At 39.5% G+C, this 27,593-nt stretch overlaps 2 protein-coding genes across 6 annotated transcripts in view; one reads left to right on the forward strand and one right to left on the reverse strand.

Annotated features, from left to right (window-relative positions):
* Positions 1-131: 131 nt before the first annotated feature.
* Positions 132-7,037, forward strand: LOC122872059 (hemicentin-1-like). Of its 2 annotated transcripts, XM_044187755.1 has the most exons (7): positions 132-265; positions 2,579-2,786; positions 3,419-3,494; positions 5,403-5,541; positions 5,628-5,957; positions 6,209-6,439; positions 6,761-7,037. In XM_044187755.1, the coding sequence occupies exons 1-7, from the start codon at positions 211-213 to the stop codon at positions 6,829-6,831; spliced, it is 1,110 nt and encodes a 369-aa protein (XP_044043690.1). In that variant the 5' UTR covers positions 132-210; the 3' UTR covers positions 6,832-7,037. The 2 variants fall into 2 exon arrangements, with proteins under 2 accessions (XP_044043690.1, XP_044043698.1); XM_044187763.1 differs by lacking the exon at positions 6,761-7,037 and having other exon boundaries at positions 6,132-6,248.
* Positions 7,038-7,861: 824 nt separating this feature from the next.
* The window catches only part of LOC122872047 (ubinuclein-1-like), a 74,554-nt gene continuing 54,822 nt past the window's right edge, over positions 7,862-27,593 (reverse strand). For 2 of the 4 annotated variants that reach the window (XM_044187716.1, XM_044187727.1), the window contains exons 3-15: positions 14,131-14,235; positions 13,827-13,925; positions 13,231-13,365; positions 12,926-13,017; positions 12,258-12,804; positions 12,047-12,135; positions 10,994-11,123; positions 10,775-10,899; positions 10,207-10,329; positions 9,974-10,117; positions 9,808-9,858; positions 9,079-9,698; positions 7,862-8,297 (exon numbers count right to left, since the gene is read on the reverse strand). In XM_044187716.1, the coding sequence (XP_044043651.1) occupies positions 9,089-9,698; positions 9,808-9,858; positions 9,974-10,117; positions 10,207-10,329; positions 10,775-10,899; positions 10,994-11,123; positions 12,047-12,135; positions 12,258-12,804; positions 12,926-13,017; positions 13,231-13,365; positions 13,827-13,925; positions 14,131-14,235 (2,250 nt within the window). In that variant the 3' untranslated portion in view covers positions 7,862-8,297; positions 9,079-9,088. Of the gene's footprint in view, positions 8,298-9,078; positions 9,699-9,807; positions 9,859-9,973; positions 10,118-10,206; positions 10,330-10,774; positions 10,900-10,993; positions 11,124-12,046; positions 12,136-12,257; positions 12,805-12,925; positions 13,018-13,230; positions 13,366-13,826; positions 13,926-14,130; positions 14,236-14,990; positions 15,281-27,593 lie in introns of those variants that run through there. The other 2 variants (XM_044187695.1, XM_044187705.1) reach the window with 2 other exon arrangements.

A 27,593-nucleotide genomic window follows, 5' to 3' on the forward strand; every position in this document is an offset into this window, starting at 1 on the left:
ATCCTCAGCTTCAGACACACAAAAGCCGAACTGGCACAAAAAAAAAGGCACATACATTCACATCCACACCCCCATAAAAACCTGAAGTACCCTGTGTTTTCTCAGAAGTCTCAGGCTGTATAACTGCCAGCATCACACAGCCAGTAACTGGTGTTTGAGAGAGACGTCATATCAGCAGCCAATATTTTGAGCCAGGGAACCTGATGAAGGATGTGCGCATCTAGATGGCCAATCACGCTTCTGCTGTTTTGCCTGATGGACTCAGGTGAGTGAAATGACAGTTAGATGAATGGTAGGCAGGTGCAATAAGGTGAAATGCGACAAGCAAACCTGCTCGACGTGGAAACAGTCAGGGTAGAGCAGATGATACAGACTGGTAATAAAAATAGCATAGATTAAAGCAGAGAGATTAGCAAGGATCTAGGGTCTATGGGCAGAGTATGTTGTAGAGGTTGTAAAGCCCTCTCAGGCTAATTTGTGATTTGTGTTTTGGGGCTTTGTAAATAAAACTGAAGCAGTAATATGTTTTTTTCACTGTCTGAAATCATCTTAAAGTCCCTAACATTTATTTTAAACCTTGTGGGGTTTTGACCCCCAGGTTGGGGACCACAGGTAGAAAAGATCACTATGAGCGCATTTAATCAATAGTACATGTAAAGTATATGTGTGTGTCATAACTGATGAATGACAATACTAGCAATGGTGCAAAGTAAGTACATTTACTGTACTCATGTACAATTTTGAGGTATTTGTACTGTACCTGAGTATTTCCATTTTATACCACTTTAAACTTCAAATCCACTACTTTTCAGAGAGAAATATTGTACTTTTTACTCCATTTATCTGACAGCTGTAGTTACTAGTCACTTTGTAGCAGACTCTCCTCACCGGAAAAATGTCCATATAGGTCGTTTATGCAAGCAGCTTATTACGACCCATGTTTATGTCTATTGTAGGATGTGACCTCTAGTGGTCGTGGTAATTATGACAAGCGCAAACCAGGAAGTCAGGTGACGTAGTATAAAGAGTTAAAGTTTTAGGTTAGTTACGTGACTTACGTTAGTTGTGTAACTTACGTAACATACTTATTTGAACCCAAACCATGATCTTTTCCTAAGCCTAACCAAGTAGTTTTTTTTGCCTAAACCGCGACAATTTCACAACGTTAACCATATGTTTAACGTCAGGTGACTTATGTCACGTGATTCACGTAACGTATGCTTGCAGCCCATCCTCACCTTACAGCCCGTCCTCAACTGCCACCGGTAGAGGTGCTAATTTAGGAAATGGGTCGTATTAGAGGGTAAGACCTAAGTGATCGTATGGGATGGAGGACTTGCTGCAGACTATAGATTTAAAGAAATTCAAACTAAATATATCATCTAATGAAATTCAATGCATTGTTAATAGATGGAATTTCCCAGCACTACATAAAGTAGGTAAAAAGTTGCTCCAGCTCAACCGGCTACAGGATTAAAATGCTGGTTGTATGTTAATGCATCAAAAATAATAATCCAAAAACATAATACATAATAAACCTCTGAAAAGGTCCATTCTGCATAATGAACTCTAATTTTGCTGCTAACGTATATTTTGCTACTAATACTCCCATGTTTTTGCTAACATTTTGAATGCAGGTTTTTAAATTGTAATATTGTTACTTTTACCTAAGTAAAGGATCTGAGTACTTCTTCACTGAATACTAGTGAATCAGGAAAAAACATTCAATCATAACAGTTTGATTTTGATTTTTGACAATATTTAGCTCTATGGATGAGACTGTCGGTATAGACATAACCTGGCAATTGTCTTATTTCACTAATTTTGCTGAGTGGCAAATTTTGACAGCCAGTATGCCGACACACACACCAGTGAGCTACTGTGAGTGAGATCATTTGATACGCAAGAGAACAACCACAGTATTCAGCAGAACAATGGTCATAGAAAAGAGGAGCGAGTTTTTTGACTTGGGCAGGGTGTCCTTCCTTCCTCAGAGGAACAAACTGGGTGTATTCCCTGCCCTACGAAACAATGGTTCACAATAGATAAAGCTAAAGAGTATTATTTCACGAGATGGCAACATTTAATTGACCCTTGCCTGTATTATGTAAAGACAGGGGAAAATGACTCATAAGTTCACACTACTTACAGCACAAATGTAAACAAATGAAGAGATACATAATTTCTTTTCTGTATTGGATTTAACAGTTCAGATATTTTAAGACATACTACTACTACATATACCTTTGCGGATTCAGGTCAGTCCTTAAATTATATTGTATTTTAGGTTCTATTATATTATATATATTTTATATTATATTCAGTATTTATATTTTATAAGGTTAAAGAGAAGACAATGTTTTATTGTGAAATGTTATGTATTATTTAAGAAAAATAACCTTTACCTGTAGTTAGCATGTATTATGAGCATTACTGTAGTGAAACTCCTGTAATCTACAATGATTTGGAGGGAGCCTTTAAGATATACTTAGGCATATTTATTTAAGTGTTTACATATTTAAGTGACTTATTGTGTCTTTCTTATTCTCCCACTCCCTGACCAATCCTGTGACCTCAGCTACCTCATCCCCTGTTTCCATTTACACACCTGCTTCATCTCTTCCATCGCAAATTTCACCTCCCTTTCCAACAATCCTCCCATCTCTACCTTCTCGTTCTCTCAGCATCCCACCCCCCATCACTCCCCTCATCAGCAACTCCCCTCAAGAGTCAACAGAAAAAGTCAGCTGCCCTCTGACGGTGTCACCCTCCACTCTGGTGGCCAGGTATGGCAAGAATAGCTGATGATTATTTCAGGGTGGTGTGGTCGCACAGTGATTAAAGGGCCTGCTCAATCAACTTCCAAATAACATTTTCTCATGTGTCTTCCTTCCCTTCCTTTCAAAAGAACAGAGAAACTGACTTCTCATTAGTGAAGGAGATTTACACTCCTGTAGAAACATGAGATGCAGTGTATGCACCAAAGTAATGAGGCATATTATAAAAGTGCTCTGGTGCATTGTGTAGCATTGGGTAAAGGGTGTTTTGAGAGTACTGGACTCCCTACATTGATAAGCTTGGGCATAAATATCTGGTTCACCTTTTCCCCAGTCCCTTTTTACCAACCACCATCTACTCTGACAATGATTTATGTTTGTTTAGCAGCTGATGCAGTTTAAACTAGAGATGAAGAAAAAGGAGGGAAGCCATGCAATGCAGAAAAAGGAATACATTTTGACTTTGTCCAGTTTGTGCACAAATGCAGGCACTAAAAGTCAAGCAAACGCAAAAAAAGATCTTTGGCAGATCCCCTCCTTTTTTCTTTGTTTTACCACTGACCTGTTTTGTTAAGCATACTTTTTGCCTGTTTCTGTGTAAATTAGTGACAACTAATTGTGTGTAAACTCTCCTGTCACAGGTTTGGAGATCCAGTCACAGCTAACTGCTCTATACACAGGAGGGGTTTTCCTCTTATTGGTTGGGAAGTCTCACTGGTAGGGGAATCATTGCTCTCTAATATATGACATGAAAACCCTAGCGTTAGCTTAAAGAGTAACTTAACACCCACTGATTTTGTCCGCCTATCAACGCTCCATCCTACCCTCACTTCTGAACAAGTACTTTTTTTTTCTCCATATCTCTTTTTTGGTTATTGCACAGAGATGAATACCATACAGAATTGGCAGTAGAGTTAACAGTGATCTGTGCTTATCAATCACAAACCCCACACCGGCCCACTCCCACCCTTTCTCGTAATTGAGATTGTGTCCATGAAAATCACCAACATAATCAGTGACAAGGCACAGCACTAGCGAACCCCACAGAGAATGTGCTGGACTTCTTGGCCAGAACAGAGACACAGCTTTCATCCTGGTTATACAAGGACAGGATGGCACATAGCAACAGCCCCAGCACCCCATACTTCTGCGGCAGCCTACATAAGACAACCAGAGGAACACGGTTGTAAGCCTTCTCCACAAAGCACATGAAGACTGGATGGGCAAACTCCTATGAGCCCTCCAGGATACCTGCAAGAGTAAAGAGCTTGTCCACTGTTCCACAACCAGAATGGTATCTGCATTATTCCTCCTGAATCTGAGGCTCGACAATTGTCCAGATCCTCCTCTCAGCACACTGGCATAGGCTTACCCTAGGGTGACCAGTGTGATAGTCCAATAATTGCATCACACCCTTTGATCCCCTTTTATAAAAATAGGAACCACTACCTCAATATGCATGTCCACAAGCACTGTCCCCGAACTCCACACAGCATTGAAAAGGCATGTCAACAAAGACAGCCCGACAATATCCAGAGCCCCAGCATCTCAGGGTGAATCTCAGTCAACCCTAGACCTTGCTGCTTCTGAGCTTTTTGAATAATTCACTAACCTCCACCAAGGAAAAGGCTAAGGCTTCCCCCAGGTCTTTCAACTCTGCCTCCAGGTCAGGTTCAGCAGTTACTAAAAACGTTCATTCCACTGTCCAACAATATCCCCAGTCAAGGTCAGCAGTTCTCCTGCCCTGCTGAAAACAGAACCTCTTTCAGGCTTTTCATGATCACAGAAGCTGCAGTCCTTCTGGCCTGCTGATACCTCTCTGTTGCTTCAGGAGTCCCCCGCTTGCCAAGCCCAAAATGATTCTTCTTCCACTGGAAGGGCTCCTTCACCCACCAGCGGGTTCTTAGATTGACGAAGGGTCAAATGATCTTCAGGCCACAAGTTGATGCAGCCACCTAAAAAATGGTGGCTTCACATATGTCCCACTTGGGTTCCATATTCCCAGGCTCCTCCAGGATATAGAAAAAAATCCTCTGGAGGCAGGAGTTGTGGACAGGGGCCTCAGTCAGACATCTCTAGTTCACCCTGACTACATGTTTGGGTTTATGGGGTTTTTGCGGCGACCTTCCTCGCCACTTGATCTAACTCACCACTGCATAGTGATCAGTTGATCTAAAGATACAGCTACAAAGTTGATCATATATCTTTAGCCAAAGGTCCAAATGACCTTTTCTGTTGTTGACAATTAATAACTATTACAGAAGTCCAATATAAAAGCACCATTCAAGTTCAGATCAGGTAGGCTGTTTCACCCAGTCTTGCCCTTCAGATTTTTCCATCATAGTCCCAAGGTAGTGTGCTCTACAGGGCCACTCACAGGGACTCCAAGAAGAATGGATATTCTGAACAGCCAACATTTTGAACACCCACTCAGCACATAGGCACAGACATGACCATAGACAATGCCTGAACATTACTTACATTATTTACAAAGTTAAGATTTATTGCAGGGCTACTGTACTGGATTACATTGTACAGGTGTACCTAATAAACCATAACATTCTATTGTAGTTACCTTTTAGACAGAATCTTAGCTTTGTGATTTGTGACCTTTTGCAACTCTAGGCATCTCCAAAAGCCACTACAGATTGTTTTCTGGTCTGGAGAGTGGACAGCATGACTATGTGGAGCATGAAGCCTATGTGTTATGCACTGTCTGAACAGGGAGGGCAGTGCCACATTCATCTCCCTCTAATAGTCTACAGTGAGTTAATAATTTTGTCTTTCTGACATGTTAGAAAATGCAATTAGCCTTTTCTGTGTGGTTTATCTATTGATCTGTCTCCACAGAGCCTCCAGGAAATGTGTCCATCAGCTTTGTTAATCACACTGGTCCGATGTTGGAGGGTCACCAGTACACTCTGCAGTGTGCAGTACAGGATGTTGCTCCTGTTGAAAACCTCATTGTGACCTTCTACAGAGGACAGACAGCTCTGGGTCAGCTGCAGTCCAGCAACACAATGAAGGAACCAGTGAATGAGAGCTTCACTTTAAACATCACCCCCAGTAAAGAAGATGATGGAGTCCAGTACTGGTGTGAAGCAGCGCTAATACTGGGACCTGAAGGACCACAGCATCCTCCAGTTGTGATGTCACAAAAACTCCCTGCTAAGGTCCACTGTGAGTAAAACTGCTAACGTTTGTTATTAAATGTTTAAAAGGTGTATAATTTTTACCTATAAGAATTTTTATTGTCAACCTCCCTCCTTTTCCCCTTTCTACCTCTCTTGGGCCTCTACATTTTTAAGATCTCTCTTTCCTCTTTTCAACATCCCACTTCATCTCACACATTAGTTATGTAAAACATATCAACCTTGCTTTTTGATCAACTTTTCTTCCTCTCCATCACTCTGACTTATCTTTCCTCTCAGTTGGTCCACAGCTTGTTTGTCCTACAAAACTAAAGGTGAGAGAGGGAGAGAGCCTCAGTTGTGAGGTGAGAGGAAACCCTCAACCATTAGTCACTTGGCTCAGAGATGGGCAGGTGGTTGACCTGCCCACTCACTCAAGCAGACAGCATGCTGGGAAATACACAGTCTTGGCAAAAGGACTTCTTGGACAGAAAAACTTTACAGTGGAGGTGGAGGTCCTTGCTGGCAGTGGTAGGTTTCTGTTATCTGCATTATAAAATTATTGTTGCATTTCCACACTGAATTCCAAACAAAAAGAAATCAGTGCAAGTATGAAACCTGCAAACTAGATTTCAAACCCCCATTGTTTTTTATATTGAATCGTTCTAATTACTAATGTTTAAACTAATTGTAAAGAGTCTTCCTTCCTGAAATTCTGAGGAATGTTGCTTTGTCCTGTTATGATACGATCTTGCATGATCAAAAGGGGATTGGAGTCCAAAATTAAACTGAAAAAAAAAGTTTAAAGTCATCCTCTATTGGTGGAATTAATTTGTCTCTTCCTCTTTCTAGGAACCGCAAACAGCTGTAATAGACAATTTCTCTTGGCTGTCTTGCTTATTGAGATGATTAACTGGCTGTAAAACCTCCTGAAAGAACCCAACATGATCTGATTCTTCTTTCCATGCTGTCTGGATGAACTGTTCCTGCTGTGAGAAATGTTTGTCAGGGAAGACTCGTTGATTTGTGTCTCTCCTTGTTTGTTCAAATGGATCAGTTTTGCATTAGTGTTTTTTTTTCCAAACAAACAATGGGGTCTCACTGGAAGCAAATAAAGTTCTCTTTTTGAGATCTTCTGTCCTGGTACATTATCTTATGTTATTAAACTGAAGTATCTGCACAAAAGGTAAATTTCATATCTTCCAGACTGAAAGTTGTTCTAGAAAGAAATTCACATTCTAGTTTTGTACAAATTAATAATCAACAATCACTGTCATAGGTCTGTGACAGTGGTATGCTTTCTCCCTTGCCTGTTTCTTTTAGGAGGATGTTTATGAACTGTCTGAACTCTTTACCAAACAATGGTACAGCATCTTTCCTGTGTACATGTATTGCATTTTCTGTAGTATGAAGAGCTACCTAAGTGTGGTGTCTACACTTAACATTGCAAAACACCAGGTCTTCGTTCATTAAGGTTATGTGCTGTCTGCTGTACATTAGGCAAGGCAATTAGAATTAAAATGCTGAACTATCAGTACTTTCTTGCTTTACACTTGAACTTCCTTGTTCATACAATTACAAAATAGAAAGAGTGAAATTCCAGGTCAGTCCCTGATATAATGTCAAACATATAAAAGTGGCCACCAATTCGATTATGAAAAGCAGAAAGCGTATTACTAAAACTTCAATTCTGCTGGCTGGAGTTCAAACCGAAACCAAAACATCCTTGATTTACAGTAGCAAGTAATGCTTCAGTAATTCAGTGATTAATTCAAATCTCAGTGACCAAGTCTTTAAACATTTTGTTGAAAATACAATCAGGCCACTTTGACTGTATATCACTTTCAATAAATGTGAGAAAAACATTTGGAAATAATAAAAATCATTTTGGGTGTTGTGAATCAATGCCAAAACTTTTATTAAGCTAATTAATTAAGCTAAAAACAAATGGCTACACAACATGTAAGTTCTTTATTATTTATTAATTCAAAGTAAATCATTTACATTTCAAACAAAGCCTTTCAAATACAGGTCAGTTAAAGGGTCATTATCACAGGTGATTCTTTGAGTAGATGTCAACTTTCTCACAAGGTTTTATCAGAAATGGATAAGGGGTGGGATGTCAGTTTACGTCTCTGCTCAGTGGTAAAAGTGACACTTCTTTCATATGTCCAAACCACTAGTGTTACTCCCTTTAGTTTCAGAACACACATGACAAAACATCTTCAGCTGAGAACCACATCTTGTGGCTGTAGACAAAGTCAGATTGCTATTAGTTTAACTTTTGTTGGATAGCTCATTTCCACTGCTGATTTTGGTCTCCTAACTCCTCTGCGTTTGTTAGAATCCCATCATGTGTCCAGTCTATCTCCAAGGAAACTGCTCCCATCTAGAAAGAAAAGAAATGCATACAAGACTTATCATTTCCTATCCACTTGACAAAATGTCTGGGCAATGTCACTGAACAACATACAGCTGTGTTATGTGGCATTGAAGGAAATTATTAGAATCTGCTAGGTATCTTGCAGCACTTATTGTATATTAGGAAGACATAAGGTCACCAAATGTGGATGATTATATTTATTTGACAGATAATGTAAAAACTACAAAAACATCCCAAGTCTATAAAACTGAGTGCAACTGAACAAAATCTTTGGGTTGTACTTGGCAAAAAAAATTGTATTGCTTGCTTTGGTTGTTGCATTGTGTCATCTTAAAAAAGGACTATTGATGGCAATTTAATTGTTCGGCAGATGTATGGTTTTATTACAAAAATGTTGTATAATTTGTTACATATACATAAAATAGTTGTTTGACAAAAAATATTAATTCAAGATCCACTGACATGCTTTTTCCAGATATTTTAACCACATCTCATGGTCTTCATCAGCAGATGTAGTTTGCTCAGGTGTCATGAAAGCTAGTAAGTGAACCTTGAGTTTAAGGTAATTTTGTGACCATAATACGTGGCCATTTAACAGGCAGGGAGGGTCATGCTATTTATTGACTAAAAGTCAAGATATCTGCTGCTTTGAATGATTAATTTTTTAATTCCAACTTTATAGAAGTGCAACACTAAAATCACTGGGGTACCCTTTTAAACATTCTGCCAAACTCAGAAAATAACTGTAAGGTCACCCAAAGTTTTAACAAAAATAAATAAAACTTACCATGTTGTTGTTATTGTATAGTAATGTCAGCATCATCAGCGAGGATCTGCACCTGGCCAGCATCCATGTGCCTGGCGAAGCCTCCGACCTGCAGCAGCTGAGGAAAAACAACCTGACACACCCCACTCACTGGGAAACCGACTGGGCTGGACTGAGGAGGTGGAGGAGGAAGAGGAGGACTTTTGGTGTCAAACCCAAAGCTCCAGTGCTTAACTGAACGTTGGTATTTTGCAACAGCTGCTGTTAGGAGCTCCTGGGAAACTGAGAGAGGTGGTTCCTGAGCCAGCGCTTGATCAGCAAGGAGATTCAGAAGCGAATGAGTCGGAGCAGGTGTGGCGTTGACCAGGGGGTTGCTTGACTCCGCATGTGTAGAGGAACCAGCATCCACTGCCACCCCTCCTCCTGTTTTACCCTCCACCTTTTTCAAGGCAGCAATTTCCTTGTTCACAGCACCAAGGGACAGAGAATTGGAAATATTTGAGCCCGCGATAAAGACATCGTCTGCTTCTTGGGAGAGTCCTTTCAGTGGTGGCGATTGGAGAATGCTGCAGCCATCTGATGTAGTGGGAGGACCACTGATAGATGTCTGCTTCTTCTTCTCAGGCTTGGACCTCTTTACTCTGAGTGCACATGTGAGACATCAAGCGAATTTGTAATTGGACATCTTTTTACAAAAAAAAAGAAATAAAAAAAATACACACTACTCAAGCTCAATCCTATTGTACTCACGGTAATGACATAAAGAGGCTTAAAATTTTCCTGCTCTCCCTTATCAGCACCCTGAAACAACAAATGTTGAGATAGGGCATGTGTAATATGGTGAAGAAGTCCTTTTAAAAGTATTAAAATCTGATTTTTATGACTGAAGGTGTGAATTTGCACTAGTGTTACATACCTAGATTGCATCCACCCTTTTGGCCAAAGCGATTTGACCTCATTGTCTAACAAGGTCTTAAGGTACTCCTCCATCTCCTGGCTCCCTTTCCTTTCCTTTTCATATCTCTCCATTTTCACCCTCAACACATGACTCAAGCACTCCCTGTATGAGAGAAAATATGATTGTTGTTATTGTGCGAGTGAAGTATGAGACCATTTTCAAATTATCTAGTGATCTTTATTATATCTGACCTGATCTCTTCGTTCCATTTGAACAACTTTTTAGGACCTCCTCTTTTCCCACCTTTCTCCTCCACATTGTCCTCTGGGCCAACATTTACCTTCTGTTTGTCTTCTTTCTCCTCCTCTGTTGCCCTGACATGGACATAAGCAGAGTTCAAGATGGGAAAAGAGAAAAATCTTTTACCAGTGAATCCAAACCTACTCGAAAAAGGCATATATTTGTTCTGCATCTAAATATGTGTACAGCCATCTTTGGATATTATGTATGTATGCTGTATAGAAATGTTTGTTTATACAACTTTTATGTCTTGCATGATAAAAAAGGTAAACAAATAACATGTTTGATACCATCACTGACACTGTATGAATAAGGTAATAAGTATTAGATTTTAAAGATTAAGTTTTCCTTTAAGAAAAACACCTACTTCAGGATTAGACAGTCACATCACATTCAGAGCCAAATGCCACCTTTTGCTGATCCTCTGTTGGTATACTTTCCCATTATGTATCTAACAGTACAAGTTAAAACAAGTAAAAGAAAAACTCATTACTATCAAACATACACTGATGAACTCACTTTGAAGTCTTGACTTGTTCATATGCTTGGCAGTTTCCATGGAAACTTGCAATCTGCTCAGGCATAGCTTTGCTGATGGCCTCCTTAAGTTTGTGCATGGGATCCTCCACATCAGGGGGTTCCTCCTGGTCAGTGTCAAATTCAAGAAGCAAGTCACATGCAAATATAAAAACTTGAACTACCTGTAATAATATAATTCAAACATTAAAACACACTCACCGTGTGAGAGAGTAACAGTTTCTTTACACGTTTGACGAGTGTGTCTCTGCTGCAGGGCAGGAAAGATGACAGGTGTGTGTACACCTTGGAGCGCAACGCACCACCTTGTTCCCGACACTGCAACTCAATACTGGATAAAGACACAGTGAGAGAGCTGAACTGTGCACGTACACACTATGTTCAATATCACTATGGACAGCTAAAGCCAGGGACACAAATTTGACATATGGAACAAATTTGGTTGGTATTTGTGTAGCTCTGAAAAGGTTGTCCAGTAATCACAAGACTGGTAGTTTCATCCACCTACCTCCTAACTGGTCGTCAAGGTGAACTTAAGAAAGGCATTGTACGCCAAAACTGCTGCTAATGAGCAGGTCACCACCTTGCATGGCAGTTTCTCAACCATTAGTCTATCAAAGTACAATATGTGTAGAATCATGAATGTAGAGTGCTTTACACTGTTCTCATGTTGAAGGAGCTATACATGCAGTCCATTTACCGTGATGATTCATTTTCATGGAGAATCCGCATTCGTCTGTAACATATATGGCAGGCTACCATGGACAGTCAGCACACATCATCTGCAAGCGTGCAGCAATTTAGGATTTTAATTTCTTGTCTATCAACTGAACCTCAGAGCAGTCTGAGCAGTCACTGTGTTTGATATTTATGAACTCAATCTAGGGAAATGTGATCTGAAGGTGCCCTGTGGAATTTTTGATACCCTGTTTTGTTTGTATTTCATGCACAAGGATGCTGCAATACACATTACTGCCAAAGGTTTTAACCCAATTCCACTACCAATTGACAGTTGGCATGTGTGCAATGAAACCTATAAAATGTGCTAGAAATGTAGGGAAGAAGAAGTCTGCAAGCTAGCAAATGTGGATGTAAACAATGCAGGATTATAACAACAAACAAAATTTGGGGGAAGGAAATATACGCAACAAAGGGTTTAAATAAAAAATAATAATTCCAGTGTGCACCTGGCTTGAGACAGTAGTTGCCAAAATGCAGCACAACTTGCTTTGTCTGTGTTGCTGGATAACTCACTCAAGCAGGGTCGAGTTGATTTCTGGAGTGAAGAACTTGAGTTTTGACTCCCCCTCTGAGGTCTTGGCAGCCTGAAAAACAAGTGTCATCTGTGCGTCCATGATGCACTTGTTCATTTACAAGTGATGCTATTTAAGTGTTAAATCTGTCAACACATGCACACAGAGACATCTTCACTTTAGCATACACAAACAACAAAATTTTACCTTACCATCATGAGTTTTCGAATGCTGTCTTCCAGTCCTGGGGGAAATCCCTCAGGCAGCGGGACACACTGATGAGGTGACGTGGAACTGGTTTTTGACAGGAGCTGGATTTGTTCTGAATGAGGCTTCAGCTGCAAGTTTGTAATTGGAGGTTGGGCTTGAGTCTGATCATCTGTTTTGGGTTGCAAAACAGTGGCAGGTTGAGGAACCAATTTTGGTGATGAAGTCTCTTCACTGACATCTAATAGAGAGTCCAAATCTATATCAAAATCCACTGTGTTGGCTGCTTGGATGAGAGCGTGGTCATTGGTTGACCCAATTAAACTGAGGAGAGGGTCGGTCAATCCTGAGCCTCCGCCCCCGGCTGCATCTGCAGGGCACAGAGTGATTTTGGGTGCAGCCATGATTGCAGCTGCTTTCTTCATCTTCTGTCGTTCCTTCTCCTTTTCTCTTTGAAACTTTTTCAGCATGCTAGTGACACTTAATGTGCCAACAGCCTTTTTCTTCTTTTTCTTCTTCATCTCACCATCAGGTCCAATTTCAGACAAAGTGCTACAAGATGACCACATTACGCTTGTGAGATAATTATTTTGATAAATCATTAAATCAAATGTTCTAGCATCAGTGTGAAACTTGCTCTAAACAAGAGGTAAAATTGCTCTGGTCAGCCTACCTTGATTTGGGATCCACATTGCTTTTCATCTCTCCATCCTTTCGGCACAGCTTCTTCTTTGGCTTATCCTGTCCGCCATTGAGTTTACGTTTCTAAAAATGTTTGAAGGCGTTATGTCCTATCAGATGTGGTTCAGATGTTATCATCAATCATACTGAAAACCTTTTAGAGATACAACACTGGTGCAAAGAACAGTTTTGGCACTAAATCACTTCTGAAACAGCATTGAAAAATGTCTTCTTAAATTGAAATCTGTTCCCCGAGATTGACAAAACATTGACATGCTTCTTAGATGCACTGCTTACTTTTGAGGGTTCAAGTGTTTTCTCTTCTGTTGTGAGGTCCTCAGTGTCAGAAGCCTGGCGGAACTGCAGCACGCCCGAATTTACATAGAATCCACCAAATTTGGTGGTGATGGAGGCCGGCACAAATTCGTCATACTACAGAGACCAGCCAGAAGCATTATTATAATAATTTGATTAAAATAGAATGTATCAATTAGAAAATATTTAAATAAGCCAAAGAAAAGGTTGAGACAGATTAACTAAATTGGGAACAGATTTGGGGAAATAGAGTGATTTCTGAGCAGAATTTTCAGACCCTTTTTTTCCCCCCAGAACATCGTGTGTTTTGATTTTGAGACTTGTTGGCCATAGTGAACTGCCTGAGCAATGAGTCACTGCTCGAGCAGAGAAAATATCTGGTCAGTGGGGAAGACAAGTGCTAAAAAGCCAACCCCAAAAAAAAAATCCTAAATTTCTTAATAACTATAGTAAAAACCAAGGCCTAGATACAGTATGTCACACAGGTCTTCAAAAGGTGCTGATATAAGGAATAAACAGAAATATGAATTGCTAACAATTCTGAGGAAATTCAAATGTGTGGCTTAACACTGACTCACAGCCTCAGAGTTGTCAATGAAAGAATCCTCTTCATCATAGCCATATCCGATATCAATCAAGTCCTGAATGCGGTCCTTCTTTTTCTTATGTTTGCCACCCTGCAACGAGAGCAAATATTGTTGTTCCATTTGCATATGACTATTTTGTTTGATTTACTCAAAGAGATATTGTCAATTTCAAATGGAGGGGGACACCAGTCTTTATTTAACTAAAGGGTCCCTGGCATAATCTGGTATATCTATCAATAATTCAGGTTTGCAAAAAAAAAAAAAAAAAAAAAAAAAAAAAAAAAAAGCTACTCACATATTTTTCCTCCAACCTCCTTGCAATAGCAGCGGCTTCATCGTTTGCTCTTTTTTCTTCCTCTTCAAATCTACTCAGTGCGACTTCATCTTTTGTGTGGTTGATCTAAAAAAAATAATAATTAAGTCATATCAACCATACATTTTACACAAAAATAAAAAAAAACAATTCTGTGTCCTGTAGTCACACATTTAGCTTAGTTTTAACCTAAGACTAATTGGGATCACTGGGGCTGGAGAGCACACAGCATGCACGGTCTCCAGTCATTCAATATTTGTTGGAGGGAAAAGGCATCTGCTGGAAACCAACAGAAAAAGACTAATGATCTGGAGCGAGTTGAAAGAAAGCCAACCATTTGGGTATTCGTATTTTCTGATGCAAAAGTAGGCTATTAATGGCAAAGGGTTTCTCCACGTTTTAATCAATTTAAATAAAACCGGTGATGTGAAAAAACAAAAAAATTTACTTGGATAGATTTTGAAGTTGTGCAATACTTGAAAGGATGGTCTCTATTATAGTAAAATGATTTGTGTTGGTAAACTGCAATCAGATATTTAAAAAAATAGAATATGGCATAAACAAAAGTACTAAATGGTAGGAAAGCTTCATCTTTTTAAAGTGAATCACTTAAAAAGTCAAATAATGACAAACAGCAACCACAACTTACAAAATGACAGAAAAAAAAGAATTGATAAAAGTCAAGTCATGACCCTTTAAACAACATTTTATATTAACTTGTTACAGGTTGTTTGTTTTCTTTTTAAGCCCTATACAATAGCTGCAGGATATTAAGTCTTGAAGGTAGTCTTGGCTTATCGGTGACCTCAGTTTTCTCAGCAGAAGTCAGCATAAAATCCCACCTTGTTGTCAACGAGCTGACTGAAACTGAACTCTGGGAAGCTCCAGTCATCAGGCTCAAACAACGAGAGCAGCAGCCGGACTGTGTCGGTGTCAGCGGCTCGGTCTGCGCGGTTTTCTTTCCCCTGCACAACACCTGACGGAGACTTGTGGGGCGAAGCCGGCGCGTCAGAGGTTGACGGTACATCACAGGATAAAGTGGTCAGCTGAACTCTCCGAGATTCAGCCATCACAAGCAGACTATGTGGTCTGGCGTGAAGTCATGAAGGCTTTAATTATGTAGAAATACATTCAGGTGCGATCACGTGCTCAGCTGTGTCACCTCTGCACTGACTGGCAGCCAATCCCCGTTAAAACACTGAATATTTGTTGAAGCTTTTAAAAAAAAAAATCAACGTTTATACAAGTGTTTATTCCTTTTTCTTTGTGCTTGTGCTATCACATTAACGAAACCTATTTGAATAAGTTTTAGGCTGCTTAAATTAAATCTTAACCTGACTATATCACTCCCACTTGATAATGACAATTAAAATAACTTAAAAAAAAAAGATTTTTAACTTAAGGAATAGTTCGACATTTTGGGAAATAGTCTATGCTATTTGCTCTCTGGCAGAGAGTTGAGAAGTAACTAGGCTACAGCAGCAGCTGGTTAACTTAGCTTAGCTTAGCTTAGCTTAGCACAAAGACTGGAAAGGAGAAACAGCTGGCCTGTCAAATGGTAACAAAATCTGCCTACCTGCACCTCCAAAACTCACAATAATAATAATAATAATAATAATAATAATAATAATAAAACTTTATTTATAGAGCACTTATCAAAACAAAGTAGAAAGTGCTTCACAACAAGAGAAATAAAATACCACAGTGAATGACAAAATATAAAGAAATAAAATACACAAAAGCAATAAAATAAACAGCCAGTTCAGGTAAAATCAGGATATGCTTTCAGATAAAAATGTGTTTTGAGACGAGACTTAAACGAAGACACTGACTCAGACAACCTAATTTCTACGGGCAAGTTGTTCCAGAGCCTCAGGGCCCTGATAGCAAAAGCTCTGTCCCCCTTAGTTTTCATCCTGGACTCAGGAACAGACAGGAGACCCCTGCCCGAAGATCTCAAACTACGTGAAGGTTCATAAGGGATTAAAAGGTCTCAAATATAGTCTAGAGCCAGGCTATGAAGAGCCTTAAAAGTAATCAACAAGATCTTAAAATCAATCCTAAAACCAACAGGGAGCCAGTGTAAAGAGGCTAAAACAGGTGTGATGTGGTCATACTTGAATCGTACAATGAATTTACCTCTCGTTTGTTTCATCTTTACAAAAAACATTTAAAGGGGAGTTATATGACTTTTTCTTGGTGCAGTAACTTTGCATACAGAAGTGAGAGTGGTATGGATCTTCTTATAAAGCTAATTCTCTTAGTTACCCCGCCCATTCAGAGTCTCCGGTCTGCAGAGATTTAAACTGTAGGCTATCTGCGCTGTGCAGTGTCATTCTAATTCAGAAACATTTGATATTAGCTTTAGGTAGGCCACACTTCCTGATTTTGTTATAGCTCCTCGAAATCCAAAACTTGAAAGCGCCCCCTCAACACACATCTTGTGTACTGCCCCCTCAAAAAGTTTGTCATAATCCCAGTGCTTTACATTGTAACCCCAAAATTTAGGAGTGATGTCATGTCGGTGTTCGGGGAAGGCGAAGGGGGCACTTTAACAAAATTAGTAGGCCTATTTTTAAATAAGGAAGTTATGCATACAAATAAACAGAATTCGCATTTTCTCTTTGTTTTGGGCTCCATGGTGGCTGTGGGGCCCTAAGCAGAAGCTTGTTTTGCTTTATGCACTGGGACTACTTATATTTAGCCTACTTTTTCATAGATTTTTTTTTATATTTTGGGATGCATCAACAATGTGTCTAAGATTGCCACCCTTGGAATCTACACCCCCAAATGGCTAATGCACATTTTTTTAACTGTTAAGCCACTGCCCATCAGGGTAGTGAAGTGTCTGTTGCTCACTGAAGGAGAACCAGCAGATGCTCAACATCAGCACAGAGATACAGCTGTAGCAGATTTGTGACAAAGCCAGAGGCTGCTGCCACCTGTCAATATACAGGCTGAGGAGATGGAAATGATCCTGCAACTCCTTGGATTTGTCAGAAACACAGTTTTGTCAACTGGATTTTAGCTTTGAAGTTAGCTGTACCCACTGTAGTCAAGGCTGGATCAGGGTCCCCCAAATCCCTGCAGGTTTACTGTATGTAACTTGCTTTTTGGTCATTTGATTTCTTGCAGATTTGTTTGCAAATAATAACCGGGTCCTGCATTAGTTTTATACGTAATCTTGTGACCCTGGGCCTTGTGTCAAAATCTAGTTCTAATATGTTTTGTTTATTATTTTTGTTTTATATTATGCTCACACGGTGCATTTTCCTAAATAAAGTTGTGTTTAATTAAACTACTACAAACTAAGTGACACACATAAAACCTAAGACCAGGTAGTATTCAGGTACTGGTGAGTTTCTTGATATCTGTGCATAATATTAGGAAGTTGCCATTTATAGTGTGCTGTACTGAGGAAAGGTTCAGTTACTAAGCATTTCTTTCTTTGTGTCAGTCAGTAGATATCTTTTTTTATTTTACATTTAATAATAGTGATAATTCGAATATGAATAAAATAGTGTAGGCAACATAATTTGCACAGCGTATTACACCAGTGCACACCTTCATGTGCTACTGAGGTAAGCCAGTTGATGTCATTGATCCCCTTCCCTCTCTTGCTACTCAGTCAAATGAAATGTTGTGGTGTTTGGAATGAAATTGTCTTTTGCTTCTGGTTCATAATTGAGAATTGTCGATCACTAGATGGCTGCAATGCGCCCTGTTCACCACACGGGGCCCCTGGAGATCCATGAGGATGAGCAGAGTATACTGTAAGTGAAAAGGCTGAGATATTTTAGGGGAGTAGTACCTTGGATTCACAATGAACTCCTCATCACACACTTACAGGATACTCGGTAGGCCCATGTTTTGTTTGACAATGAAATGGAGATATCCTCTCAGAAAACTGTTATGATGTCACCATCACTGACAGCAGCTTTATCAGAATCAGAAATACTTTATTGATCCCCGGAAACTCTTTATCATAGATTTTCTTCGACGTGATGAAACATTTCCAGCCAGATAATGTTATGAAATCACTACAGGTCTAGTAGTATTTCCTTTAACTGTTTAGCAGAATCTTACCTTAGTTGGACTAAAAAACCTTGACTTTTATCAGATGCTACAATAATTGGTCAACATACAGTATGTTCATTTCATAACGGATACAATTCAAACTTAATACACAATTGATAAATAAACAACCCTCAAGTAAAGGCCTTCAGTTCCAGCTCTAATTTGGGAGCGACTTGCAGAGTGTCATGGTGCCATCTGAGGTGATGGCCTGACAGCAGTGTGTTTGTTAAAGCCGAGACTGTTTTAAAAACTAGATTGGAAAGGAGGGTCAAAAAGACATCCAAATGTAAGTCGTGTGTAAATCCCGGTCTCTTTTCATGCAGCCTGCAGTGAATTGACTTTGACATATACAATAACGGGATAATTGCAATCTGTCATCATACATTCCGTGTTAGCATATCACAAAATAACCAATCGGAGCCATTCGCTCCACACACATGTCCCTGATCTGCATAACACACACAGCACCCCGCTTTGTAATTATAAATGAATTTCACGGTGCGAGGCTTTTAATGCAAATAATATGGATCTTTTTCTCTCTCTGACCAACAGGACTGAGTGTGTGTGTAAGTGTGTGTGTGTGTGTGTGTGTGAGAGAGCGAGAGAGGATCAGTTTGCGGCCAAGCTTTGTTTGACTAGCCTCCCCTCTCAAACGAGTTAATGGGATGGAAGTTATTTGCCACCCTGAGCTGACGATGAAAAAAAGAGGCGTCAATAAATGTGCTGGAGACAAAGAACTAAAATACACTCGAGCAGGACAAAGACAGACAGATGGAGACGGTAGGGGTAGCCTCGGTCTGTGTGTGTGTGTGTGTGTGTGTGTGTGCGTGTCGTGGTCTGGTTGCTGACAGGGACCCCATCGGTGCAGGATCAGAGTGGGGAAATTGGAGGACAATGTTGGAAGAGGGGTGCGGGGGATAATTTAAACCGATTGGGGAGGCGGTGTCTCAGAGGTGCATAATTCACTCATTCATTAACTAGACCAAACAAGAGCCAATATTAATTAACTCGTTCCTCGTGCCGAGGCGGCCCGAGGAGCGCGTGCTTTGTTGTCAATTGGCCACAACAGTTCTTGGAAGTGAAGGCTTTAAAAACCAGAGCTGACAGGCCAGAGGGTGAAGGAGTGTCAGACCTCCAGCCATTGTGTGCACGAGTGTAGATTTTTATAACTGTAAAATAATACATTACATAATAATAACTGGTAGAAAGTAACTTTTTACCAAAGGGCTGTACGCCTACTTAAGTACAATTTTGAGGTACTTTACGTCAGAGGCAAATATCGCACGTTTTACTCCACTCTTTATTTGACAGCTAAATGTACAAGTAACTTTGGAGAGTGAGATTTTACATAGCCTACAAAACAAGTGATTAGTTCATAAGATATGATGCGTTTGTACATTAAACTACCCAACAGTATCTAAATCAGTTTAAAAAAAATAGCTCCACCTTGCTGATTACACTAGCCTACATCATCATCATCATCAGCAACAACAAAAATAATAATATAATACTCGGAAAGGGGCCAATCTGCATAATGAGTACTTTGGATACATTATGGTATTACTACTTTTACTTCAGTGATGGATCTGAGTACTTCTTAAACTATTACTACTACTAATGATAATTATAATAATGATCATCATCATTGGTGGAAAGTAACTCAGTATTTGCTCAAGTACTGTACTTCAGTACAATTTTTAAGGTACTTGTCCCTTTTGTCCGGTTGGTAATTCAGCCTTGAGTACAACTGGCCCATGGCCCCAGACCCCAAGGAGCCCATAAAAGCCCCTGGTTCACTGTGTGGCAATTGTTTTTTGGGAATTTTATTAGAGTATAGTTACTTCAAAAAACGACAGAGTCAGTTTCAAGCTTTTGTATCAACATATGAACACCCAGAGCTTTGGGTCTGTGACATCATCAGCCTAACTGACACAACTGAGCAATCAGCTGGCACAGCTGGTGTTTATTAGAATCATGTGAGCCCTACTTTATCACCTGACCTTTAGGCCCTGTCTGGAAGAGGAGCACTATATCAAAATCTAGTCTCCAGAACTTCATTATTTCAGCTGATATTGCGCTTACGTGGTGGTGCATTTTCCTAAATTAGTTTATGTTTATGTTTGGTCAAAGTGACATACAGCAAACCATGGGCCACGTACTGTTCCAAGATAGAAATACTGTACACATTGCTCAGAGAGTGGGAGGACTGGGGGGTTAATGCAGGCTGAGCATCAAACTTTTGCCCCAGGGTCCCCGAAAAGGTTAATCTGGCCATGCTATACTTTAGTATTTACATTTGATGCTACATTATAGTTCAACTCCAAGTATTAATATTTTACTTGGAAAGTCCCAATCTGCATAATGACTACTTGTAACAGCTTATTTTTACATTGTGGAATTACTACTTTTACGTCAGTAATGGATCTTAGTACTTCTTTTGCCACTGCTACTACTACTACTACTAATAATAATGATAATAATTGATGATAGTGCAAAATATAAAAAATAAAAAGCCAATCATTCTCACCCCTTCTTAGAGCAATACAAAATAAAATACAACATAAAAAATAAAACTGTCTCACACACACACACACACACACACACACCCTGAGGGACTCTTCCTTCCCCTCTCCTCCACTGGGGGGCGCTCCTCCACTGAGCCTCGCTCTGCTGTCAGGCCCTGCTAACTTTGATTAAGGTTTAAATTGGCTGAATTTAATGAACGTTGCCTAATTAGGCAGGATAACAGCTTTAATTAATAAGTAATTATCTGCCACAAATTGTTATTAATTCTCCAGCTCTGTCTTATAGTGTACTGACTCTCTTCTACTCCCCCCTCGCTCCCCCCTCCCCTGCAACATTTTGTATTTATGTAAACAAGCAGTAGTAAACAATTAGGCATATGTTAGGATGGGATATTCCAGAGGGTATCATCAGGCTGTGCTTGGTGGACTGGCAGTTTATCTGGAATTATTTCACTCACTGACTGATATCTTTGAGCATTAATTACTTAAACTGTCCTGTCATTTTGGCTGCATGCCATCGACTGCATGCTGTCATGACATGTACAAAAACGGCTGCAAGAAAAATGGCTCTAAAAGTGGTTGTTTGTCTAATAAAGGGAACTGAACTTTAATTTTAGAGTAAAAGAGAAAGGGCTTGAGTGCTTTAATGCCAGGATAATTAACCAGGATAATCTTGCAACCACATATTGATGAAAAAGTTTTAGCTTCAGTGATCATCCACAGTTATGTCGCTCATCGTTTCATTATGTAATTTTAGTCTGTGTCTTTAATTCTAACTCATATTGTATAGTGACAATGTAACTGAATGCATGTGAGTACAGGCAGGTGCATATAAGTACTGACCGCATTTTTAAGAATACCAATCAATTCCTAAAGGAAATGTGAACAATTATATCAATCAGGTTTCTTCTTGGATGAAAAATATCATAGCATCGTAGTTCCCAGAAGAGAAGCTTTAAGAATACCCTTCTGACTTTGAATTGCCTGAGCATCTAAATAGAACATTTAAAGTTGGGAGAGTCATAGAAATGTAGGCTACAAGTTCCTGTAAAATAATGCAGGGGTGCAGAAGCCCATGTGTTTGGAAACTCATTGAACCTCAAAATGATGTGGTTGCGGTAGGGTTACTGAAACACTGACTATAAATAGTAAAGGTATTTTTTGGGGGAAACGTAGGCCTATACCACCACATTTCAATGTGGAGCAGATCATCATGAGGCACTGTGAATACCACATGAATATGTAACCAAAGTAGCTTATTTTGTCTTATTCTGGTGTAGCCCATCTGACTGAGCTATAGATACATGTATACTTGCGCAGATTTAGCTCAAAAAACATACAATACAAAGCATCGATGCTAATCTTGTCAGGTTGGGCCTAAAGATTACAATATTGGCAAACCCATGAAAATGTGTGAACTGGACGGCTGAATATGTCTTTGGCTCAAACAACCTCCATAAAGCATCAAAAGTCCCATGACCAAAGTCAGTGCTACACTTATTTAATCTCCCATACAAGTAATTATATCATATATAATATCACGTCTTTCCCTCGAGCAGCACAGCACTGAAAACTCTCCGTAAATTGACGTTTCATTTGGACTGGAATTTTATACTTGCTTGGAGAACATTTACAGAGTAAATATTACATGTAAGCAATTGATGAGGATTAGCGATTGATGTTAGATTGTTATATTTACACACTAACTTTTTGGCATATGGACTTCCATCAGCTCAGCTTTGCAGACATTTACATTTCTTTAACCAGTGTGATCGCTCACTATGTGCAATGCCTTAACTTATGAATTAGGCATATGTGTCAGAATAAAGAGCATATAGAAGTCTTGAGGATGCATTTACACATCTTTTTCAGGAATAATTATGCTTGAATTAACAGATCGCCTCAAAGGAAATCAACAATAAATGGAATAAAGTGCAGCCTGCAAATACTGTGCTGTATTGGGTGTTCCAGCCTAATACTCAGGGTTCTTGTCTAATCCAAATGTTACATGGACAAACTTGGAACCCTAATAGAAGCAGTATTTGCATTAGGTTAATAGCCTATATTTCAATACTAAGTAAACTGAAATGGTGCTTATACTGTAAATTAAAATGATAAGGGTTAGGAGACATAAGGACCCTGGTGAGTTGAGAGAACAAAACATGAACCAACAACACCTTTGTTTCAAACAGCATCAGTCCTTTCATTTCAGTGCACACAGGCCAATGTGACTGAGCTATTCATTAAAGTGATTTAAATGAGATCCGCATGAACTTGCTTCCTAATTAAAACATCTTTCCTCGTTTACAGAGTGGCTTTAAGCTGTGCTCTTTGGGGGGGAGGGAGGGAAGAAGGGAGGTGACTTTCTCCTCCTTCCTTCCACCCCTCCATCGTTTCACTCCCGGCAGATGGTTTTGTTGGGCTCCAGTAGCCAGCCAGTGGCCGAATAGGCTGATCCATTCTTCCTCTGTGCCCATCAGATCTGAGCATTTGTTTTGAGCTCCCCCCTCCCCTCCACACATACGCGCTCTCTCTCTCTCTCGCTCTCTCACACACACACACACACGCGCGCGCACGTACATACGCGCACGCTCCAGATGATCACAAGATGAGAAGTATTGATTGGGCAGCTAAAATGTATATGCAAATACTTGGAGCTAGTGCGTGAAAAATTGGCGTCACCATTCTCAAATTATATCATTACTATATTTTGAAAATGTTAATTTGCATAGCGGATTTCCCTGTGGGGTAGGGGGGTTAATTAGGTCTATTTCCGTGCGGGTTGTGCCAAGACAGCCAAGGAAGGGTGGGGGGGATCTGACTCGCTGATAACAATTAAAATGGCATTTTGGACTCTTTCAAGCATTGAACATTTTTGGTATATTAAGCACGTTTTAGGAAAAGGTGATAAGTCACTTTTAATTGAAATGGAATTATTGCTCCAGAGGAAGTTTGGCTTTTGTTACACTCATTTTAAATAGACTTTAAGACTTTGACTGACTCAGTTTTTTAAAGGCATCACGTTTAATCCATCAAACAAGAGGTGAATTAAAGAAAAGAACTTTAAATCAATCACAATTTGCATTTGCTCCCAATATTCTCTCAGACGCGCATTTACGCTCATAATTAGATGGAGGAAAAGTTTCTAATTGCATGGAGAGAAGGAGCTAAAATGCACTCGCCTGGAAATTGGTGCTTTTCCCCCCCTAAATTATCAAAGCGTCCATTATGTGTCAGGAAAAAGATTTGTTAAAAAAAAACAAAACATCAATATATTAAATCCCGTCACTTTTAATTGGAATCGCATCCTTTTCTGGTTTGAGGCTGCACAACGCATTGCAGGATCAAAAGCCGCCTCCCAACAATTAATTTAGATTAGACTCTTAATTATCAACCAATCACCTAAATAATGACTGACTTCATTTCAGATAGTTAAAAATTAACTTGTTCACAGTAATTGAGTAATTAACTCTCCACTACTTCACCTTAGTTTGTTAATTAAAAAATAAATATGACTTGATTCCTCCTCTCAAGAGGCATATTGAGGGTTTTGTGGCTCAAAAGAGATTCTCGTTCTTCTGTGTCATATATGGTCAGAGTTTTATTTTTTCCCAGTGAACCATGTTTGAAAAAAAAGAAAAAAAAACCCTGAGGTTTCTTGGGCACCAGGGGAGTTTTATCTGAATGTTCAGCCATGGTGTTTATATGTCCTTATGGCAAAGTGAATGTAACTGAGAAACCTACATTTGATTGTTGAGGGCATGTCGGGCTATCCCTACAGGGCAGGTGACCTCAGACGAAGTACAGTTTGTTCCTTTCAAACCTTTTCTGGACACATACAAACAGTTTTGCTAAAGAACACACCTGAATTAAAGTAAAAACCTAAAGCTTAAATACTCCCAAACCATGTCTCAAATTAACCCTGGTTAGAAATTGGATGAATAGCATGAATTTAAAATTGGCATATTTTGGGCTCTTATTTGCTAATGGGTGGTCACAGGTGTAGCTTTGATTCTTTCATTCTTTATACACACACACACACACACGCACACACATACACACATACACACACACACACATACATGTCACATACACATACACATACAGTATACACACACATATACATACACATACAGTATACACACACATACATACACATACAGTATACACACACATATACATACACATACTGTATACACACATATACATACATATACATGCACATTTATATACACACACACACACACACACATATATATACATATACACATATACATACACACACATACACGCACATATATTCACACATACATGCACATATATTCACATATACATACATATATTCACATATACATACATACATTTTCGAGCATGAAATGCCTTTTTAAGGTCATGCCACAGCATCTCAATAGGATTCAGGTCAGGACTTTGACTAGGCCACTCCAAAGTCTTCATTTTGTTCTTCTTCAGCCATTCAGAGACCCCACAACAACCTCCAAAGAACTACAGGCCTCACTTGCCTCAGTTAAGGTCAGTGTTCATGACGCCACCATAAGAAAGAGACAGGGCCTGCATGGCAGAGTTCCAAGACGAAAACCACTGCTGAGCAAAAAGAACATTAAGGCTTGTCTCATTTTTACCAGAAAACATCTTGAAGATCCCCAAGACTTTTGGGAAAATACTCTGGACTCACGAGACAAAAGTTGAACTTTTTGGAAGGTGTGTGTCCCATTACATCTGGCGTAAAAGTAACACCGCATTTCAGAAAAAGAACATCATACCAACAGTCAAATATTGTGGTGGTGGTGTGATGGTCTAGGGCTGTTTTGCTGCTTCAGGACCTGGAAGACTTGCTGTGATATATGGAACCATGAATTCTGCTGTCTACCAAAAACTCCTGAAGGAGAATGTCCGGCCATCTGTTTGTGACCTCAAGCTGAAGCGAACCTGGGTTCTGCAGCAGGACAATGATCCAGAACACACCAGCAAGGTCACCTCTGAATGGCTGAAGAAGAACAAAATGAAGACTTTGGAGTGGCCTAGTCAAAGTCCTGACCTGAATCCTATTGAGATTCTGTGGCATGACCTTAAAAAGGCAGTTCATGCTCGAAAACCCTCCAATGTGGCTGAATTACAATTCTGCAAAGATGAGTGGGCCAAAATTCCCCCACAGCGCTGTAAAAGACTCATTGCAAGTTATTGCAAAGTGTAACAAACATGCAAAAAAATAAGAAATCAGGAAGGGGGCAAACACTTTTTCACACCACTGTACATACACATAGATAAATACATACACACACACACATACACACATATAAACACACACTTACATACACACACACACATATTTACATACACATACTTAGATACACACACACACACACACACACACACACACACACTTACATACACATTCTTACATACACACACAAATACTTACATACACACACACACTTACATACACATACTTACACACACACACACACACACACACACTTATTTACACATTCTTACATACACACACATACTTACATACACACACACACTTACATACACATACTTACACACACACACATATATTTATATATACACATACTTACACACACATATATTTATATATACACATACTTACACACACATACACACACACACACACATACTTACATACACACTCACACAAATATTTATATATACACATACTTACACACACACACACTTACATACACATACTTATATATACACATACTTACATACACACACACATACTTACATACACATATGTATACATACACATACTTACATATACATATATACATATACACACACATACATATAACAGTGTGAGACTTTGGTTGTACTGCTCAGCCCCTGTGTTTTTACTCAGGGCAAACTGCGTCTGTGGCCTGTCCTGATGTGGGCCATAACTGCTAAATGACTGATAGCTGGCACTACAGATAATCTAACAAAGAGTCTACAGCCGTGCTAAACAACAACACCAACAACAGTTTGGTGGCTGTTGGAGACAGAAGTTACTTTTCTAATTAGGCAGTCAGGAAGTTCTCACTGTCAATGCTGTACATATATTGGCTATTAAAATTGAAAGTCTCAGAAGACATCTGCCAAGTTCAGTGAGTGTTTTAGTGGCTAAAATCAAAGACTTCTGAGGGGCGTGTGCGTGGGACAGACATTAGAACATGCTTACAGACACACACATTTCCAAAGAATATAATACACTCTGCACATGTTAGGATAAATATGTTCCTTTTGGATTTCTGTCTTAAGTTGATGTACACAGGTCTCTGCTGAAAGCACATTACAAGTATAACTGTGTGAATGTGCCAGCATTTTAGTCCGGAACAAAACAAACATTTGACTTAGTTAATTATAGATATCTCATGTAATGAGACACAAATACATATAAGAGGGGTACTGAGGAGGTATCAGCTGGACGTTCTATGTTCTGTTTTGTACAGTAACGACATAAACATTGGTCTAATTTTAGACCCAGAAAATACTTGATTCCATTCAGACATCAGCTCAAAAAAGTGAAAGTGGCCTGCTGCTCTTTATTTGGGGACTCCCTGTAACTCCACAGTGCTTCTGACATCTATTTTGACCAAATTATTATTAAAAATGTTTTTAAGTGTCAACATAGGCTACCTCAGATCTTAGAATGACAACAGAAGAAGCTATAAGCTATCACCTCAGTGGGGACCAATGTTTTGTCTTGTTTTGTTGTTGTTTTTTTTTTGTCTTTTTTCCCTTAAGTGCAGGATTGGTTGTGTTGCCTGCACAGTTGAGAGAGGGGAGGAAGGCTGGAGGGGAGGCAAGCCAAACCCTGGC

This window comes from Siniperca chuatsi, linkage group LG3, assembly GCF_020085105.1.
Source record: "Siniperca chuatsi isolate FFG_IHB_CAS linkage group LG3, ASM2008510v1, whole genome shotgun sequence".
In the NCBI taxonomy this organism is placed as follows: Eukaryota; Metazoa; Chordata; class Actinopteri; order Centrarchiformes; family Sinipercidae; genus Siniperca; species Siniperca chuatsi.

Excerpts from the sequence above, each read along its gene's own strand:
- LOC122872059 (XM_044187755.1), top strand. The coding sequence starts at position 211 with ATGTGCGCATCTAGATGGCCAATCACGCTTCTGCTGTTTTGCCTGATG. Across the intron at positions 5,542-5,627 it reads TCTCCCTCTAATAGTCTACA|AGCCTCCAGGAAATGTGTCC; the intron begins GTGAGTTAATAA and ends CTGTCTCCACAG. Across the intron at positions 6,440-6,760 it reads GGAGGTCCTTGCTGGCAGTG|GAACCGCAAACAGCTGTAAT; the intron begins GTAGGTTTCTGT and ends TCCTCTTTCTAG.